Source organism: Dipodomys spectabilis, unplaced genomic scaffold, assembly GCF_019054845.1.
Source record: "Dipodomys spectabilis isolate Male_0828 unplaced genomic scaffold, ASM1905484v1 ptg000108l, whole genome shotgun sequence".
NCBI lineage: Eukaryota > Metazoa > Chordata > Mammalia > Rodentia > Heteromyidae > Dipodomys > Dipodomys spectabilis.
Window position 1 is genome coordinate 20,250,622 of NW_024870785.1, and position 17,395 is coordinate 20,268,016.

At 45.2% G+C, this 17,395-nt stretch overlaps 1 protein-coding gene across 3 annotated transcripts in view; it reads left to right on the forward strand.

The window, feature by feature from the left end:
* The first annotated feature begins 7,132 nt into the window (after nucleotides 1–7,132).
* Aagab (alpha and gamma adaptin binding protein) overlaps nucleotides 7,133–17,395 on the forward strand; it is a 43,336-nt gene continuing 33,073 nt past the window's right edge. For all 3 annotated transcript variants that reach the window (XM_042688021.1, XM_042688023.1, XM_042688022.1), the window contains exon 1: nucleotides 7,133–7,253. In XM_042688021.1, the coding sequence (XP_042543955.1) occupies nucleotides 7,181–7,253 (73 nt within the window). In that variant the 5' untranslated portion in view covers nucleotides 7,133–7,180. The remainder of the gene's footprint in view (nucleotides 7,254–17,395) is intronic.

Genomic DNA, 17,395 nt, shown 5'->3' on the forward strand with positions numbered 1-17,395 from the left:
TAAGAGACAGCACATAAGGCCCTGAGTTCAAAGCCTACATACAGGCATGCAAATGGAAGAAAGAAAAGAGGGTTGGGAAGGTGGTAGAGCACTGGCCTTGCATGTATGAGGCCCTGGGTTCGATTCCTCAGCACTACATAAGCAGGAAAAAAAAAGCCGGAAGTGGTGCTGTGGCTCAAGTGGTAGAGCACTCGCCTTGAGGTGAAGAGCTGAGGGACAGTGCCCAGGCCCAGAGTTCAGGCCCATGACCGGAAGGAAGGAAGGAAGGAAGGAAAGAAAGAAGGAAAGAAAGAGAGGAAACGGGAAGGGAGGACTCGATTAAAAAAAATAGGTTAAAGTTGGGTGCTAGTAGCTCATGAGTGCGATCCTAGCTACTTGGAACGCTGAGATCTGAAGATCACAGTTTGAAACCAGCCAGCCTGGAGAGGAAAGTCCATGAGACTCCTATTTTCAATTAACCAGCAAAAAGCAGAAAAAAAAGCTGTAGCTCAATTAGCCTTGAGGGAAAAAAGGTTCAGGAACAGTGCCCAAACTCTGAATTCAAGCCCCAGGACTGGCACAAGAGAGACAGACAGATGGACAGATGGGAGAAAGGAAGAAAGGAAGAAAGGAAGGAAGAAAGAAAGGAAGGAAGGAAGGAAGGAAGGAAGGAAGGAAGGAAGGAAGGAAGGAAGGAAGGAAGGAAGGAAGGAAGGAAGGAAGGAAGGAAGGAAGGGAAGAAAGAAAGTAGTTTTTATTTAAAAATAGGTTAGGGGCTGGGAATGTGGCTTAGTGGTAGAGTGCTTGCCTAGCATGAATGAAGCACTGGGTTCGATTCCTCAGTACCACATAAACAGAAAAAGCCAGAAGTGGCACTGTGGCTCAAGTGGTAGAGTGCTAGAAAGAAAGCTCAGGGACAGTGTTCAGGCCTTGAGTTCAAGCCCCAAGAGTGGCAAAAAAAGGCTAATTTTTCCTTTTTTTAGTAACTTTGAATGGCAGCCTAAATATACACAAAACTGAATAATATTAAAAGATTAGAGAGCACACCAGATCAAATAATATTCATTCTTATACTTTAAGTGTGATCCTGTACTTTAATCTTTACAAGATTCCTATGAAGAGGCTAAGGTTTTTTTTTTCTTCCATTTTATACTTGAGGGAATCTAAGACTTAAAAAGACTAAGTACTCTCTGAAAGATGATTGCTTGGTGGTGCTATTAAAATCCAGGCAAGTTGACTGCAAAACCTTCATCATTAACCACAAATCATTGGTATACAAATATACTAACGTCTATCTGTGAAGACACAAAGCTAATGGCTAAATGCAGTACAATAGGATTTATCTAGAGGAATAAAAGGAGGCATGAAGGAGACTTTTATAACAGGAATGTTAAATTGAAAAGGTTTGAGAAGCCTGTTTGTATTGTCAGGGTATGTGGGCCTATCCATAATGCTCATCTTCAGCCAGTTTTCTTTCCATAACATGAACATAATAATCTGATAGCTGCGTTACAAGGTTAAATAAGCATCTAAACCACTTACAATGGTATATGATATCTGGCAAATGCGAATTAGCTTTGACTAGTATGGTTTTTCTTTTACAACACATTCTCGAATACTGGCTTTCTCAGTTGAAGATGAATTAAAATTCTCTGAAGGGCTTGTAAACACCAATTGCTATCCTCCACTCATCAATTCAGTAGATCTAGAGTGCAGCCTAAGAATTTGCATTTCTCACAAGTTTCAGGTGGTGTTGATGATGCTGGTCCTGGAACCATACTTTGGGAACCCTTGTTCCAAGGGTGGCTTCATTATCTGATTGTGACACCAATCTAACATATCATAACAGTGTCTGTCTCTCTACCTCTATCTCTCTCCTGCCCCTCTCCCCCATATTCCAGAAACATACTGTTTATCTTGGCTAACAGTAAAGGAAATCTACTTTTAAGTAAGGAAGAACCAATGTAGTTTCAAGGTGGGGGAGGGGAATGGGTCAACTTAAGAGTTGGAAGTAAATCTAATTTCTAAGCTAATATAGTCTGGAGAAAAGGAAATAGGTCTATAGAGATGAAATGTCTCACTCACAAGTACTTACTTGTGCAAATGTCAAAGTCAGGGTCAACCCTCAGTATTCTCCTAATCAAGAGCTTTTCCTACTAGTTACACTGATGGTTGGCATCTGAAGGAACTAATCAAAGCCCTAAGTAGAAGTGGAATCTATGTTGGCATGTGTGAGTAGTGGTATATACTCATATAAATACTCAGTATTGCTGGGCACTGGTGGCTTGCGCCTTGTAATCCTAGCTACTCAAGAGGCTGAGATCTGAGGATTGTGGTTCCAAGCCCAAGGAGGAAGAAAGTCTGTGAGACTCTTATTAACCACCAGAAAACAGGAAGTCATGCTATGGCTCAAAGTGGTAGAGTGCTAGACTTGAATGAAAAAGCTCAGGGACAGTGCCGAGGCCCTGAGTTCAAGCCCTATGTGAAGGATTGACCCCCCCCCCCACCCTATTTTCCCAGATCCATATAGATAGACAGGCAAAATCCCAGGTATGTGTGAACTGCCAGGGAAATCCCCCTAAACCCAGCTGTAAACATCCCTTTGTGGGTCCAACTGAAAAGTCCCCACATCCCTTGACCTAGTTAGTGGCTTTTTCATTAATCTCTGCCTCCTTGTTCAGACCTCATATGAAACCCAGCTCCTGTCCCAACACTCTGTCACAACCTCTAAACTCGAAGGAAGGCCTGTGCCTCTCCCTGTTTCTCAAAAAACAGTCCTTGCCTGTTGGTGATCGATTCCTGCTTGTTCCTTTTCCATTCTCCTCCATTTTCCCAACACTCTGACTCACAAAAACAAAACAAAACAACAATAACAAAACCCCTTAGTATTCATTTGGTACTTAGGAAAGCTCATACAGTTCTTCATCCACATAGAGAAGAGTCTTTACCCTACATAGAGATCAGCTTCAAAACCAAATTGCAATGTCAGCTCTCTTCTTTTACATGTCCTTCCATTTAGCCTGTCTTAAACAAGCAGTATACTGAGCAGTACAGATATGACTATCCTTAGTTCTCCCTCGTTTTCACAATTCAATATCAGCAAGTATCTTTTACTATAATGTAGCCTAGATTTTGTCAAGCAACTTTCTCTGGATTCTAAAGTTAAACTTTTTATTTTTTTTATTTTTGTCGGTCGTGGGGCTTGAACTCTGGGCTTGGGCGCTGTCCCTGTGCTCTTCAGCTCAAGACGAGCGCTCTACCACTTGAGCCACAGCACCACTTCCAGTTTTTTAATTGTTTATTGGAGATAAGAGTCCCAAGGACTTTCCTGCCTGGGCTGGCCTTGAACAGTGATCCTCAGATCTCAGCCTCCTGAGTAGCTAGGATTACAGGCGTGAGCCACCAGCACCAGCTGAATTCTGGTTTTTGATACAGGATTCCAAACCACAAGGGGAATAGATTATTGAAACAGAATTACCTCAAGAGAAATTATGCAGATGGAAATCAGAATTCTCCCAAGATTTTAGTTTCTTTTTCTAGTCCAGGTTTGGGGAACTAGAGAAACTTGATTGCTCCTATAATCAACATGATGTTGAAAGACAGGGCAGACTGGCTGTTTCTAGGGAGGTGTCTCCACTACAGTTCTGATAGCTTGGATCTATAAAAAGAGGATAATGTGAGGTGAAAACTTAATTTTACCCAAAGAGAGGTCTTACCTTTGCCCTTGTCTACTGAGAAGTGATGACTAGATCCTTGGAACGTTCCTGCCTGATAGAAGTAACTGTCTGGATGCTTTAAGCATTAGTCTAACATGGTTTTTTGATGGGGGGGGGTTGAGCCATGCCAAATCAGGAAACTTAAAAGCATTAGTCTGGGAGGAACTGAAGCCTGAGGGACCTTTTGAGTTTGAATCCCAAACTCTAGCCACCAAAGGCCCAAGTAAGCTTTTGTAGCTAGTGTAACTGGTGCACCTGGGGGCAGTGGAAGGATTTCCCCCACCCCCCTCTGATGCCTTCCTTGCTGGGGCTACACCTCCTCCCACCCTCTCCCTATTTATGAGTCTCCATCATTAGTTCTGTCCCTTGTTTTGCCCCTGGCCCCCTTGCAGATTTCCCCTTGCCAGTTTCCCCCATTTTCCTTTCCTTTCCCTTCTCCTGCATCCTTTGCACCCCCTGGATGCTTCTATCTTGTTCAGACCTGCAGTATGCTCTCCCCCCCAATAAACTCTTTTCTGCCTGAACTATGTGGTGGTCTCCTTTCAACAAAACCTTACAGCTAGCAATACCCTGAGCGTACTGTCAGGCATTGTGGTTAGGAAGAGGTAATGATGTCTCATGACTCCATAGGGGAGACCATTTGGATGCCTCTTTGATTCTGTCCTGTGCGTCTCTTCCTTTGTTTGCCTTTGGCCTTTGTTATCTTTCACAGTGATAAAATCATAATAGTAATTGTGGTACCTCCTGGAGTTCTGTAAGTTTTTTTTTATTGTTGTTGTTTAATCAAATCTGAGGGTCCCTAAACTTGTAGCCAGCTCTAAGTGAGGACAATTCTGGTGACTACTACATTTGTGCTGGGGTCTAAGTGAGGGCACCGTTGGGATTGTTAGATCTTTGATTTTGCAGTTTGACTCAACTCATTACTTTGTAATAACAGGATGGTGAAAGATTTAACATACAATTTGTGATGGGGATATCTTTGAAAATGGTGTTTAGGGTCTTGTATTTTGGGAAAGTTAAATTTAAGAGTCCTAGATAGGGAAAAAAGATTAAAATTCCAGACAGAAAAAAATGATCCCTGAGAAAATGAGTCCCATTTCTGACCTACTGAGAGTCCTGACAGAGACCTTCCACAAATTATTTCAAGCTCTAGTCAAGTGAGGCCAGATAACAGAGTTAAAAGATACAAGACCTAAAGTGGTGCATACCTATAATTCTGGCTACCTAGGAGGCTGAGATTTGAGGATCAAGGTTCAAGGCTGGCAGAGGCAGACAAATCTGAGAAACTTACCTTCTATTAATCAGCAGGAAGCAGGGGTGTAGGCCAAGTAGTAAAGCTCTCACAGAGAGTAGAAGAAAAAGAAAAGGCTAGAGCAAGAAGAGCCAAGGTCAAGCACCAAAGTGGGAGAGAAAAGATGATACACATGGAAAGATGCTAAAGCTCTTTAACCACTTCAGAAAAATCTGAGTGTAAATTTTTTTTTGTGTGTGGGAGGGCCTGAACTCTGGGCCTGGGCGCTGTCCCTCAGCTCTTCACCTCAAGGCTAGCGCTCAACCACTTGAGCCACAGCGCCACTTCTGGCTTTTTTCTTTTTGCTTATGTGGTGCTGAGGAATCGAACCCAGGGCCTCATGCATGCAAAGCAAGTGCTCTACCACTGAGCCACCTTCCCAGCCCCTGAGTGTAATTTTTAGAAACCAAATTACACTGAGAAGTCAAAACTTTATATTTTTTTTTCCCTTGGATTAGGAATTATTTAATACTAAAAAATTTTGGTTTTTTAATAGCATACATTTCTGTATTTAAAAATGTTAACTTGAGCGTTCACCTTAAGCTGAAGAGCTCAGTGATAGCACCCAGGCTCAGAGTTCAAGCCCTATGACCGAAACAACAAAAAAAGTTAACTTGCAATTCAAATGATCTTTAATATATTTTTCCTCAGTATGCATTCCCAAATAAAGCATTAAAAAAACTGAGGTGCTAAGAAAAAAGAACTTACACATTTCCATTTTTCCCCAAACTTATCACCTCATCTATATGATTTGCTTCTTTTCCACTCTCCCAAGTCATTGGCCCAAAGTTTCTGAATACATACTTTGTGTGTGTGGTATGGAGGTATTAACTCAGGACCTACCATGAGGCACTACTCCTCAGCTTTTGTGCTGAAGGCTAGATCTCTACCACTCAACTCACAGCTCCTTCCAGCTTTTGGATTGTTAACTGGACCTAAGACTCAGCCAGACTTTCTTGCCCTGGCTGGCTCTGAACCTCAATACTCAGATCTCAACCTCCTGAACAGGACACAGGCATGAGTCACCACACCTTTCTTTTTCTAAATGTATTTGTGTGTGTGTGTGTGCGTGTGTGTATCCTGGTGCTTGAATTCAGGTCCTTGAAGCTCTCCCTGAATTTGTGTGTGTGTGTGTGTGTGTGTGTGTTTGTGTGTGTGTGTGTATCCTGGTGCTTGAATCCAGGCCCTTGAAGCTCTCCCTGAATTTTTGTGCTCACAGATAGCACTCTAACACTAGGAGCCACAGCTCCATTTTTGGCTTTTTGGTAGTTAATTGGAGATAAGAGTCTCTTAAGACTTTCCTGCCCAGGCTGGCTTTGAACCTCAATACTCAGATCTCAGCCTCCTGAGTAGCTAGGATTACTAACTTCTGAATGTATTTTTAGTTTTCATTATTTTATTTTTTATTTGCCAGTCTTGGGGCTTGAACTCAGGGCCTGGGCACTGTCCCAGCCTCGGCGTGCGTAAGGCTAGCACTCTACCACTTGAGCCACAGCGCCACTTCCAGCTTTTTCTGTTTGTGTGGTACTGAGGAATCGAACCCAGGGCTTCATGCATGCTAGCAAGCACTCTACCACCGAGCCACATCCCCAGCACGCTGGATGATTTTAAAGCGGTGTTTTGAGGTAAGATTGTTTTGAAGCGAGGCAGAGCTCAGAGCGAGGTCGACCAGCAGAGAGGCGGAGTCGGGGGGGGGGGGCAGGGTAGGGCCCAGGGCCCAGCTTAGTCTGCAGTGGGGGAGCAAGGTCCTCATCTTGGGACCCCGCACGGAAGGCTGGCGGGCGCGATGCTCCAAATGGGTGCCCAGGTGTGTACCAGCGCCGAGGGGCCTCCCATGAAGGGCCAAGGGAGGCCCGTTTCCCCACCTGAATTAAGATGCTTCCTATGGGGTCCTGGCTGTCAGTCCCCTGCGCCATGGTTCGGGAGGGAAAGGGCCGCCTCTCAGCCGAGGTGCGGCCTCCCGGTGTAGCCGCCTCCTTCGAGGGGCGGGCACTCGTTCCCTTGGTAACGCTCGGCGCAGCCCGGCCGGCTCCACCCCGGAAGCGGAAAAGGGTTGACTGTGGAGCCGGCCGAGTGAAGCGAGTCTCCTCCTCCCCGCCCCCCCTGCACGCCGGCCGCCAGTGGTACAGCCCAAGGCGGAAGCGGCGCCCGCACGGCCCCGGCGCCCGCACGGCCCCGGCTCCCGAGCGCGGCGATGGCTGCGGGCGTCCCCTGTGCACTGGTCACCAGCTGCTCCTCTGCCTTCACCGGCGACCGTCTGGTCCAGCGTGAGTAGCGAGGCGCCCCGGACCGGCCTCCCGATGCCCCGTCCCCTCCGGCAGGGAGGGCGGCGGCCCGGCCTCCCCGGCCTCCCCGGCCTCCCCGGCCTCCCCGGCCTCCCCGGCCACCCCGGCCTCCCCCGCCTCCCCGGCCACCCCGGCCTCCCCCGCCTCCCCCGCCTCCCCCGCCTCCCCCGCCTCCCCGGCCTCCCCGGCCTCCCCGGCCTCCCCGGCCACCCCGGCCTCCCCGGCCTCCCCCGCCTCCCCGGCCTCCCCGGCCTCCCCGGCCTCCCCGGCCTCCCCGGCCACCCCGGCCTCCCCGGCCTCCCCGGCCACCCCGGCCTCCCCCGCCTCCCCGGCCTCCCCGGCCTCCCCGGCCTCCCCGGCCTCCCCCGCCTCCCCCGCCTCCCCGGCCTCCCCGGCCTCCCCGGCCTCCCCGGCCTCCCCCGCCTCCCCGGCCTCCCCGGCCTCCCCGGCCTCCCCCGCCTCCCCGGCCTCCCCCGCCTCCCCCGCCTCCCCCGCCTCCCCGGCCTCCCCGGCCTCCCCGGCCTCCCCGGCCTCCCCGGCCACCCCGGCCTCCCCCGCCTCCCCGGCCTCCCCGGCCTCCCCGGCCTCCCCCGCCTCCCCCGCCTCCCCGGCCTCCCCGGCCTCCCCGGCCTCCCCCGCCTCCCCGGCCTCCCCCGCCACCCCGGCCTCCCCCGCCTCCCCCGCCTCCCCGGCCTCCCCCGCCTCCCCCGCCTCCCCGGCCACCCCGGCCACCCCGGCCTCCCCCGCCTCCCCGGCCACCCCGGCCTCCCCCGCCTCCCCGGCCACCCCGGCCTCCCCGGCCTCCCCGGCCTCCCCGGACTCCCCCGCCACCCCGGCCTCCCCGGCCTCCCCGGCCACCCCGGCCTCCCCGGGCCTCCCCGGCCTCCCCGGCCTCCCCGGGCCTGGTTCCCGCCGCGAGCCCGGGCGGAGGCGCTCAGGCTCCCGAGGCTTCCGGCCCTGGCCCTGGCCCTGTTCGGCGAGCCTTGGGGAGTGGGTGATGTGGGATTAATCCCCGACAGCCAGCCCCGAGTTGATCCCTTGAGAATGAACCCGAAGGTGCCCTAAAAATGGTGCCAAGTTCTGCGAGTTGGAGGGAGCGAAGATGGGGCATTTGAGGTGCCATGTCTGTGACTTGCGAACCGGATCTTTAGTAAACATTGCCTTCGGTTTTTGATGCCGGATCCACAGTGTGACATTGAGACCAACTTTCTCTACCCCCCCCCCTCTCTTCCTTCCTACTTCCCTCCCACTTCTCCCTCCCTCTTTCTTTCTTTTTTTTGGGGTGCTGTCTTGCTCTTGCGAAGCCCAGGGCTCTGCTACTACGATCCACTCCTAACCCCCACACTAAGTCAAGGACTGGTGTAAAAGAGCCCAGAAACTGGGTCAAAGGCCAATTCTTTCTCTAAGGGGCCCTGCAGAGTTGAATTATGTACAACTAAACGCTTATGTTTTGTTTATGCATACACACCAGTACTGGAGCTTGAATTCAGGATTTGCGTTCTTGCTTGGCTTTTCTTTCTCAGGGCTGGAGATCCACCACTTGAGTCACACTTTTACTTAGGGCTTTTTTTTTTTTTTTTGTGGAAATACTGTACAGAGCGGTTACAATTACATGGCAAGATAATGAGTACCTTTCTTTTTTTTTTTTTTAATTTAATTTTATTTTATTTGAGAACATACTGTACAGAGGGGTTACAATTACATGGGCAGGATAATGCATACATTTCTTGCCAAGCATTGCAGCCTCCTCCTTTGTTTACCCTTCACCTCCCTTCCCAGCCTCCCCCCTCCCCCCCACCCAATCATACCCCCCCCCCCCCCCACCGACATTGTAAAGCTGGTTTTGACATGACATTTTGTACTTCTCATTGTTGCAACAGGTCCACCTGAATCCTTAAACGACTTGTTTGTCCCCGTCTCCTCCACAAGTTATACTGACATCAAATATAGTGAAAGCGGGGGTTACACTGTGGGGGAGGGACATACAAAGCAACCAAGAAATAATCTTATAAATGCGTTAGAAACACATGCATGAAAGAAACAAAAACATTAAAATACATATTTGAGGGTTCGTTTTCCTAACATCACATTCTCTGACTTTTTCCGCTTGATGAGTACATTTCTTATCAAGCATTGTAGCCTCCTCCTTTGTTTCCCCTTCCCATCCCTTCCTCCCCCGCCTGCCCCCCCCCAACCCTCCTCCTCCCTCCTACCAAAGTTGTAAAGTTCGATTTCCACATACGACTTGTATGTCTCATTGTTGCAATGGGTCCACCTGTATCCCTAGTTAAACGATTTTTTCCCCCTCCCCTCTACAAATTATAACAACATCAAATACAGTGAAAGCAGGGGAGGGACATACAAAGCAACAAAGACATAATATTATGAATGTGTTAGAAACAATCGCATGAAAGAAAAAAAACATTTGAATACATATCTTAGGGTTCATTTCCCTAACATCAACTTATCTGACCTTTTCTGCTTGACTCAGACATATACTAGTTATTGCAAATAAGGGAAACCATGGGACTTATGTTTCTTTGGGCCTGGCTAACTTCACTTAATGTAATTTTTTCCAAGTCTTTCCATTTCCTAACAAATGGGGCAATGTCATCCTTTCTGATGGAGGCATAGAATTCCATTGTGTATATATACCACATTTTCTTGATCCATTCATCTACTGAGGGGCATCTGGGTTGGATCCATATCTTAGCTATGGTAAATAATACTGCAATAAACATAGTCGTGCTGGTAGCTTTAGTGTGGTCTTGTTTGTGAACATTTGTGTAAATGCCCAAATTGCTGGGTCATAGGGGAGGTCTATGTGGAGTCTTGAGGAATCTCCATACTACTTTCCAAAGTGGTTGAGCAAGTTTACACTCCCACCAACAATGCAGTAGAGTTCCCTTCTGTCCACATCCCCTCCAGCATCTGTTGTTATTAGAGTTCTTGATTATAGCCATTCTAACTGGGGTGAGGTGGTATCTTAATGTTGTTTTGATTTTGCATTTCTTTTATGGCTAGGGAGGTTGAGCATTTCTTCATGTGTCTATTGGCCATCCTTCTTTCCTCTTCAGAGAAGCTTCTCTTTAAGTCTTTAGCCCACTTATTTTACTTAGGGCTTTTTGCTGGTTAGTTGATCAGAGTGTCATAGACTTTTCTGCCCTGGCTGCCGTTGAACCATGATCCTCAGATCTCAGCCTCCCTGAGTAGCTAGGATTACCGGCATGAGCCACTGCTGAAGGCTTCTATTATAAATATATGGCTTTGAATGAGTGTCTCTTAGTGGTATGATTCTGGAGAAGTCACTTAAGTCTCATGGGTATTTTTTTTTTTTAATCTGTAAAATGGGGGTAAATTTTACAGGATTAGGCTTAACCCAGAGCTTGGCACATAGTAAACACCCCATGAATAGTAAGCATTATTATAAAAGCAGATTATTTCTGCCTCTCAGTTTCCTGATTCTTAAAATGAGGCATTGTCAGATTGCTTTGTAAAGTGTAAAGCACCAGACAATTCTTTGTTATTTTTATTTTTATATCAGTCCTGGGGCTTGACAGCCTTGCTGTCCCTGAGCTGCTTTTGCTCAAGGCAAGCTCTCTACCACTTGAGCCACAGCACCACTTTGGCTGCCTTGAGTAGTTTATTGGAGTTAAGAGTCTCATGGACTTTCCTGCCCAGGCTAGCTTTGAACCACAGTCCTCAGATCTCAGCCTCTTAAACAGCTATGATTACAAGCATGAGCCACCAGTACCTGGCTATAATTCTTTTTTCACACACTTGTCAGGTGACAAAATTTGGCAAGATGCGGGCTGGGAAGGTGGCTCAGTGGTAGAGTGCTTGCCTTGCATGCATGAGGCCCTGGGTTTGATTCCTCAGCACCACATAAGCAGAAAAAAAAAAAAAGCCAGAAGTGGCGCTGTGGCTCAAGTGGTAGAGTGCTAGCCTTGAGCTGAAGAGCTGAGGGACAGTGCCCAGGCCCAGAGTTCAGGCCCCATGACCGGACCCCCCCCAAAAAAAAAAATTTGGCAAGATGCCCCTTCAGCACATATATTCTGACTTATTACTTATGATGACTAGAAAGGTTAAAGATTTAATTAGCACACCTACTGAATGATATTGCTCTTAATTAGGCAGTAGTGGAGCTTGAATGCAGGTCCTGGGCTCTGTTCCTTAGCTTTTTTGCTCAAGGCTGGTACACTACCACTTGAACTACAGCTCCACTTGAAGATAAGCATCTTATAGACTTTCCTGTTGGGCCAACTTCAAACTCTGATCTTCAGATCTCGGCTTCACTGGGCTGAGATAAGCTCTTCCATCCTTTATTACTTCATCATCAAACAAGTACATATTCATTAAGTAAAATTTAGCACATGGACAAAAGAAAATGTTAGTCATAACCTTAGTATCCAAAGAAATACTACTAATATTTCTTCTGTGTGTTTCTTTCCAATACTTTATTTTTTTTTTCCCTGCTGGTCCTGGGGTCTGGGCACTCAGGATCTGGACACTGTCCATAGCCTTTTTTTTTTTTTCCCCCTCAAAGTTAGTGCTCACCAACTTAAGCCGTGGCTCCACTCCCAGCTTTTTGGGGGCTAATTGTAGATAAGGGTCTCACAGACTTTACTTCCCCAGGTGGCTTTGAAACATAATCCTCAGATCTTCAGCCTTCTAAGTAGCTAGGATTACAAGTGTGATCCATTGGTGTCTATATCTAGTGCTTTTCTTTTCCTTTCTTTTCTTTTCTTCCCTCCCCTCCCCTCCCTTTCCTCCCTTCCCTCTTTCTTTCTTTCTTTTCTTTCCTTCCTTCCTTCCTTCCTTCCTTCCTTTCTTTCTTTCTTTCTTTCTTTCTTTCTTTCTTTCCTTCTTTCTTTCTTTCTTTCTTTCTTTCTTTCTTTCTGTTTTGTCAGTCTTGGGGCTTGAACTCAGGGCCTGGGCACTGTGTCTGAGCTTCTTCTGCTCAAGGCTAGCACTCTACCACTTGAGACACAGTGCCACTTCCAGCTTTTTCTGTTTATGTGGTACTGAGGAATTGAACTGGGCTGCATGCATGCTAGGCAAGCACTTACCACTGAGCCACCTTCCCAGCCCCCAGTACATTTCTTTTAATGAAAAAATAATTGTAATTATATTTCATATATAGTTTTTACTTTTTGTAGTGCTTTCTTTCCATCCAACCCAATACCTTGTGTATGTATTCTACTACTGAGTCACACCTCATCCCCTCTCCTGATATTTTTGACATTAGTTTCCATTATATATCCGTCTAATAAATATACCAGAATTTGCTCAAGATTCCTTAAAATGTTGGCTTATTTAACTTTCGAAAGACTTAAATGCATTTTGATTCTCATTAGTGACACATGAAAGTCCCTTCCCAAACAGCTTGAGTATAGTATTTTTATAATGGTGATGACATCATGTGCTTTACTGTTTCTTTTTAAAAATATGTATATATATTTATTGTAAAGATGCTGTACACAGGGGTTACAGTTACATGAGTAAGGTAATGAGTACATTTCCTATGGAGCATTGTTACCCCCTCCTTTGTTTTTCCCCTACCATCCTTTCCCTTCCCATCTCCCTAACTCTTCCTCCCCCACCCCTGAAGTTGTAAAGTTTGTTTTCAACATGGGTCAACCTGTATCCCTATTTAAGCATTTTGGTTTTTTCCTTCCCCTCCCCTGTTTCTTTTTTTTAATAGGGTCAGGATCTTGCTAAATAGCCCAGACTGCTTCAACCTCTTGATTGTTGAGACTACTGCTTGATTGTGTGCTACCATGTAGCTACTATGCCAGGCTTTCATATGTGAGCTTTAAAGATAAGAATTGGCAAAGTTGGGCTGGGAAGGTGGCTCAGTGATAGAGTGTTTGCATTGTGTGCATGAGGCCCTGGGTTCGAATCCTCAGTACCACATAAGCAGAAAAAGCTGGAAGTGGTGCTGTGTCTCAAGTGGTAGAGTGCTAGCCTTAAGCTGAAGAGCTGAGGGACATTACCCAAGCCCAGAGTTCAGGCCCCACAACCGACCAAAAAAAAAAAAAAAATTGGCAAAGTGGTCATTGCCTTGTAATTGCTGATTATCTGCAGTTGACAAATAGCAACATTGTATTTTTATAACACATGTCAAATTTACTGAAGACAGATTAATCCTGTAAAATAATGTGTTTTATTTCTGTGTGTAAAATGTCTCTTAGGGGGCTGGAAAGGTGGCTCAGGGGTAGAGTGCTTGCCTTGCATACATGAGGCCCTGGGTTCGATTCCTCAGCACCACATAAGCAGAATAAAAAAGCCAGTGGCACTGTGGCTCAAGTGGTAGTGTGCTAGTCTTGAGCTGAATTGCTGAGGGACAGCAGCCAGGCCCAGAGTTCAGGCCCCACGACTGACCAAAAAAAAAAAAAAAATGTCTCTTAGGTAAGTCAAATTCTTGTTAAAAATTAGATGACCTTTTCTTTGTGATTCTACTAGTGTTTTAAAGTAAAAAAGTAAGAGCAGTTGGTGAGCTGGTTATTTGAATAAGGAAATGTGAACCATTTAAAAAAGAGGTTATCATTGGAGTGGAAGCATTAGAATTTTTTTTAATTTTAATTTTTATTGTGAAAATACTGTACAGAGGGGTTACAATTACAGGGGCAAGATAATGAGTACATTTCTTATCAAGCATTTGTTTCCCCTTCCCATCCTTTCCCATCCTCCCCCCACCTCCCCTCACCCAGTCCTCCCCCTCCCCCACCAAAGTTGTAAAGTTCGTTTTTCCACATAATGTCTTGTACATCCCATTGTTGTAATGGATCCACCTGTATCACTATTTAAACGATTTGTTTTTTCCCTTCCCCTCCACAAATTATATCAACCTCAAATACAGTGAAAGCAGGGGTTATACCTTGGGGGAGGGACATACAAAGCAACAAAGAAAGCATTAGAATTTATACTTACTTAGCATTCACTGTTTACCATAGTTAAAGATCAATCGTGTTTAATTTGGGGATAAAAGATGGATGCTACCACAGTGAATACCTGTTGTCTGGTCAGTGTTACCAGACCCTGGATGAGTTTTGGATGGAGTCTAATCTACATTCAGGGAAAGTTTGCTTCTCAAAGAGGAAACATTAGGTTTCTCCAATTCCTCTATTCACCATCTGATTTATTTTCCTGCTTTTAGCTAAATATTCATAATCAAATAACCAAGTTTGTGAGAAAAATTCTTAAAATGAGAACCAGTAGGGATCTGTGATTAAGTACATGCATGGACTTTGGGAGAAACTTGTTTATCACTCAAAAGTTTTATTTGTAGTAGTATTCTGTTTAGATGTCATACCTCAGATAGAAGAGGCATTACTTCCTTACAGTATAGCCTTTCAATGGAAATGAAGGTTCAACATGTTTGAGGAGTTTGTGCTAGCATTTGAGAGCAAGTATCTGTATTCCAGAGCTCTTTCTAAAACACAAAATACACACATTTTGGGAGGAAGGGGGGTACTAGGGTTTTAAATTTCTGGTCTTCTGCTTGTTATTCAGGCACATGCCCTCATCCCTTTTTACTCTTTTTTTTTTTTTTCTGATAGTTTATTGAATTTTTGCCTGGGCTGGCCTAGACTTTAATCGGAGTGACAGGCATGTGTGACCCAGCTCTTTATTGATTAAAATGGAATCTTGCTAATTTTATGCTCGAGCTAGCCTTAAATCACAATCCTTCCAATGTCTTTCTTTGGAATAGCTGGGATTACAGTCAAGAACCACTGTGCCTAGCTCCACTTTACATGAATTTTTATGACCATTTTACATTAATTCTGGAAAAGTGTATTGTGTATTGTTAAACATAAAATTAGCCTTTGTTCCAATTATTACAGTTAAAATGATGACTAAGATACTGTTCCTGCTCTCAAAAGGGATGTAAAAATACTAAAATATAAAATGTAGATTTTTTTTTTTTGGGGGGGGGGCCCGGTCCTGGGGCCTGAACTCTGGGCCTGGGCGCTGTCCCTCAGCTCTTCAGCTCAAGGCTAGTGCTCTACCACTTGAGCCACAGCTGCACTTCTGGCTTTTTTCTTTTTGCTTATGTGGTGCTGAGGAATCGAACCCAGGGCCTCAGGCATGCAAGGCAAGCGCTCTACCACTGAGCCACCTTCCCAGCCCGTAAAATGTAGATATCTTAACATTGCTCAGGTCCCTGGAAACTTTATTTATTTATTTTTTTGCGCCAGTCCTTAGGCTTGGGTGCTATCTTTGAACTCTTGCTTATGGTTAGCACTCCACTGGTTGAGCCACAGCTCAACTTCTGGCTGTTTTGGTACTTAATTAGAGATAAAAGTCTCATGACTTTCCTGCTTAAACTGGCTTCACCCCTCAATCCTCCATCCAATCTCAGCCTCTTGAGTAGCTAGGATTACAGGTATGAGCCACCAGCACCCAGCACTTATGTTCTTTGCAAGACGGAGAGTTTGTTTCTAGTTATGTCTTATTCTTATACTTACAGAAGGTTCCAAAGTAATTTACTAAGGAGAACACTTATTTCAGAGTCTTGGTCAACATTGTTGGACATCACTATAGGGATTAAAGCTTGAGTCTTCTAATTTGCATTTTTCTGTAAATTAGAGGTCTTCTGAGTGGAGCTTCTTGGTCTATTCTAGGAATAATAGATTTTGTTTAACCGTAGTTGTTTTGTTGTGGTAGGATGAGTCTGCCTTTGAAGCAGTTATCTATTTCCAAGTCTTTATTTTCTTTGATGGATGGAAGAAAGACCAGTCTATTGGGAACTGTTTCATGGCCCAGATTTGCCATCACTAAGTGATTTATTAAATGGTTAAATGAAGCCTGGATTTAGTGAAAGGGAGTGAGGAACTTCAATTTGTTTTTAACTATGATTCTTAATATATAATTTTTCAGTTAACATTAGGGCTTAATATTTTTGTGTTTATTCAGAGTAGATGTCAAATGCCGGCAGCTCATGCCTGTAATCCTAGCTACTCAGGAGGCTAATCTCTGAGGATCACTGAAGCCAGCCCTGGCAGCAAAGTCTTATCTCCAATGAAGTATCAAAAAGAAGCCAGAGTAGAGGTGTGTCTCAAATGGTAGCGCACTATGCCCATACCCTGAGTTCAAGCCCCGGGACTGGCAATAAAAAGAGCAATGTCAGACTTACTGTTGTTTTAGGTTTTTCCCTCCTTCTTAAGCTGATGAAGTTATGTCACCTGTTTCAGGAGGATGGAAAACTCAAATACAAGCTAATTATCTTTTCAGACCCAAAGGTACTTTAAAATATGTCCATGTTATGTTCCAAAGAGAGTGAGAGAGTATAAAATTAAAGTTCAGAGAAGCTATGGTTTCACAAAGTTGCTAAGCTGAGAAATGTTGGAGAGCCAATATTCAGTCAATGTGTTTAAGTTTGGCAATTCAGAGTGGCTAACTAAGGGTAGGGGAAATTGCAATAGAAGTTTCTGCTAAAGCTCGCAAAATAAGTTTATGTTTAGTCTTTTGTGGTTATTGGAGCCTTTGATGATGAAATGTGGTAAGTTAAATAATGGTGAAAATTTCTGTGTCCCATGTTTCCCTCCATTTAGAGAATTTTATTGTTTTTAAGTTTTAGATTAATTTTTGAAATATTGTCGATGATAAAATAATAATTATAAGGTATCTTTGTAGTAAAGTGTAGGGAGGGGTGGAGTAGGAGGAATACCAGTGGAACTATATCCACTCATTTATAATACAGTTCCAAAGTATTATTTTGGAAGATTCTGAGCATATCCACACTCAGACTTTTGTTTCCAAGCCACTGGCTGCTTGCTTTCATGCAGCGAAAGGTAAAAGAAAATGTAGAAAATATTCAGTGGTCATTTGGCTTAAACAACTTTTGCCCTGAATAATTCTTCATCAAACACTGACAATAAATAATAAAATCTGATATGCAATATATATATATATATATATATATATATATAATTTTTTTTTTTGGTCAGTTGTGGGGCTTGACCTCTGGGCCTGGATGCTGTTCCTCAGCTCTTCAGATCAAGGCTAGCGCTCTACCACTTGAGCCGCAGAGCCACTTCTGGCTTTTTCTGCTTATGTGATGCTGAGGAATCTAACCCAGGGCCTCATGCGTGCAAGGCAAGCACTCTACCACTGAGCCA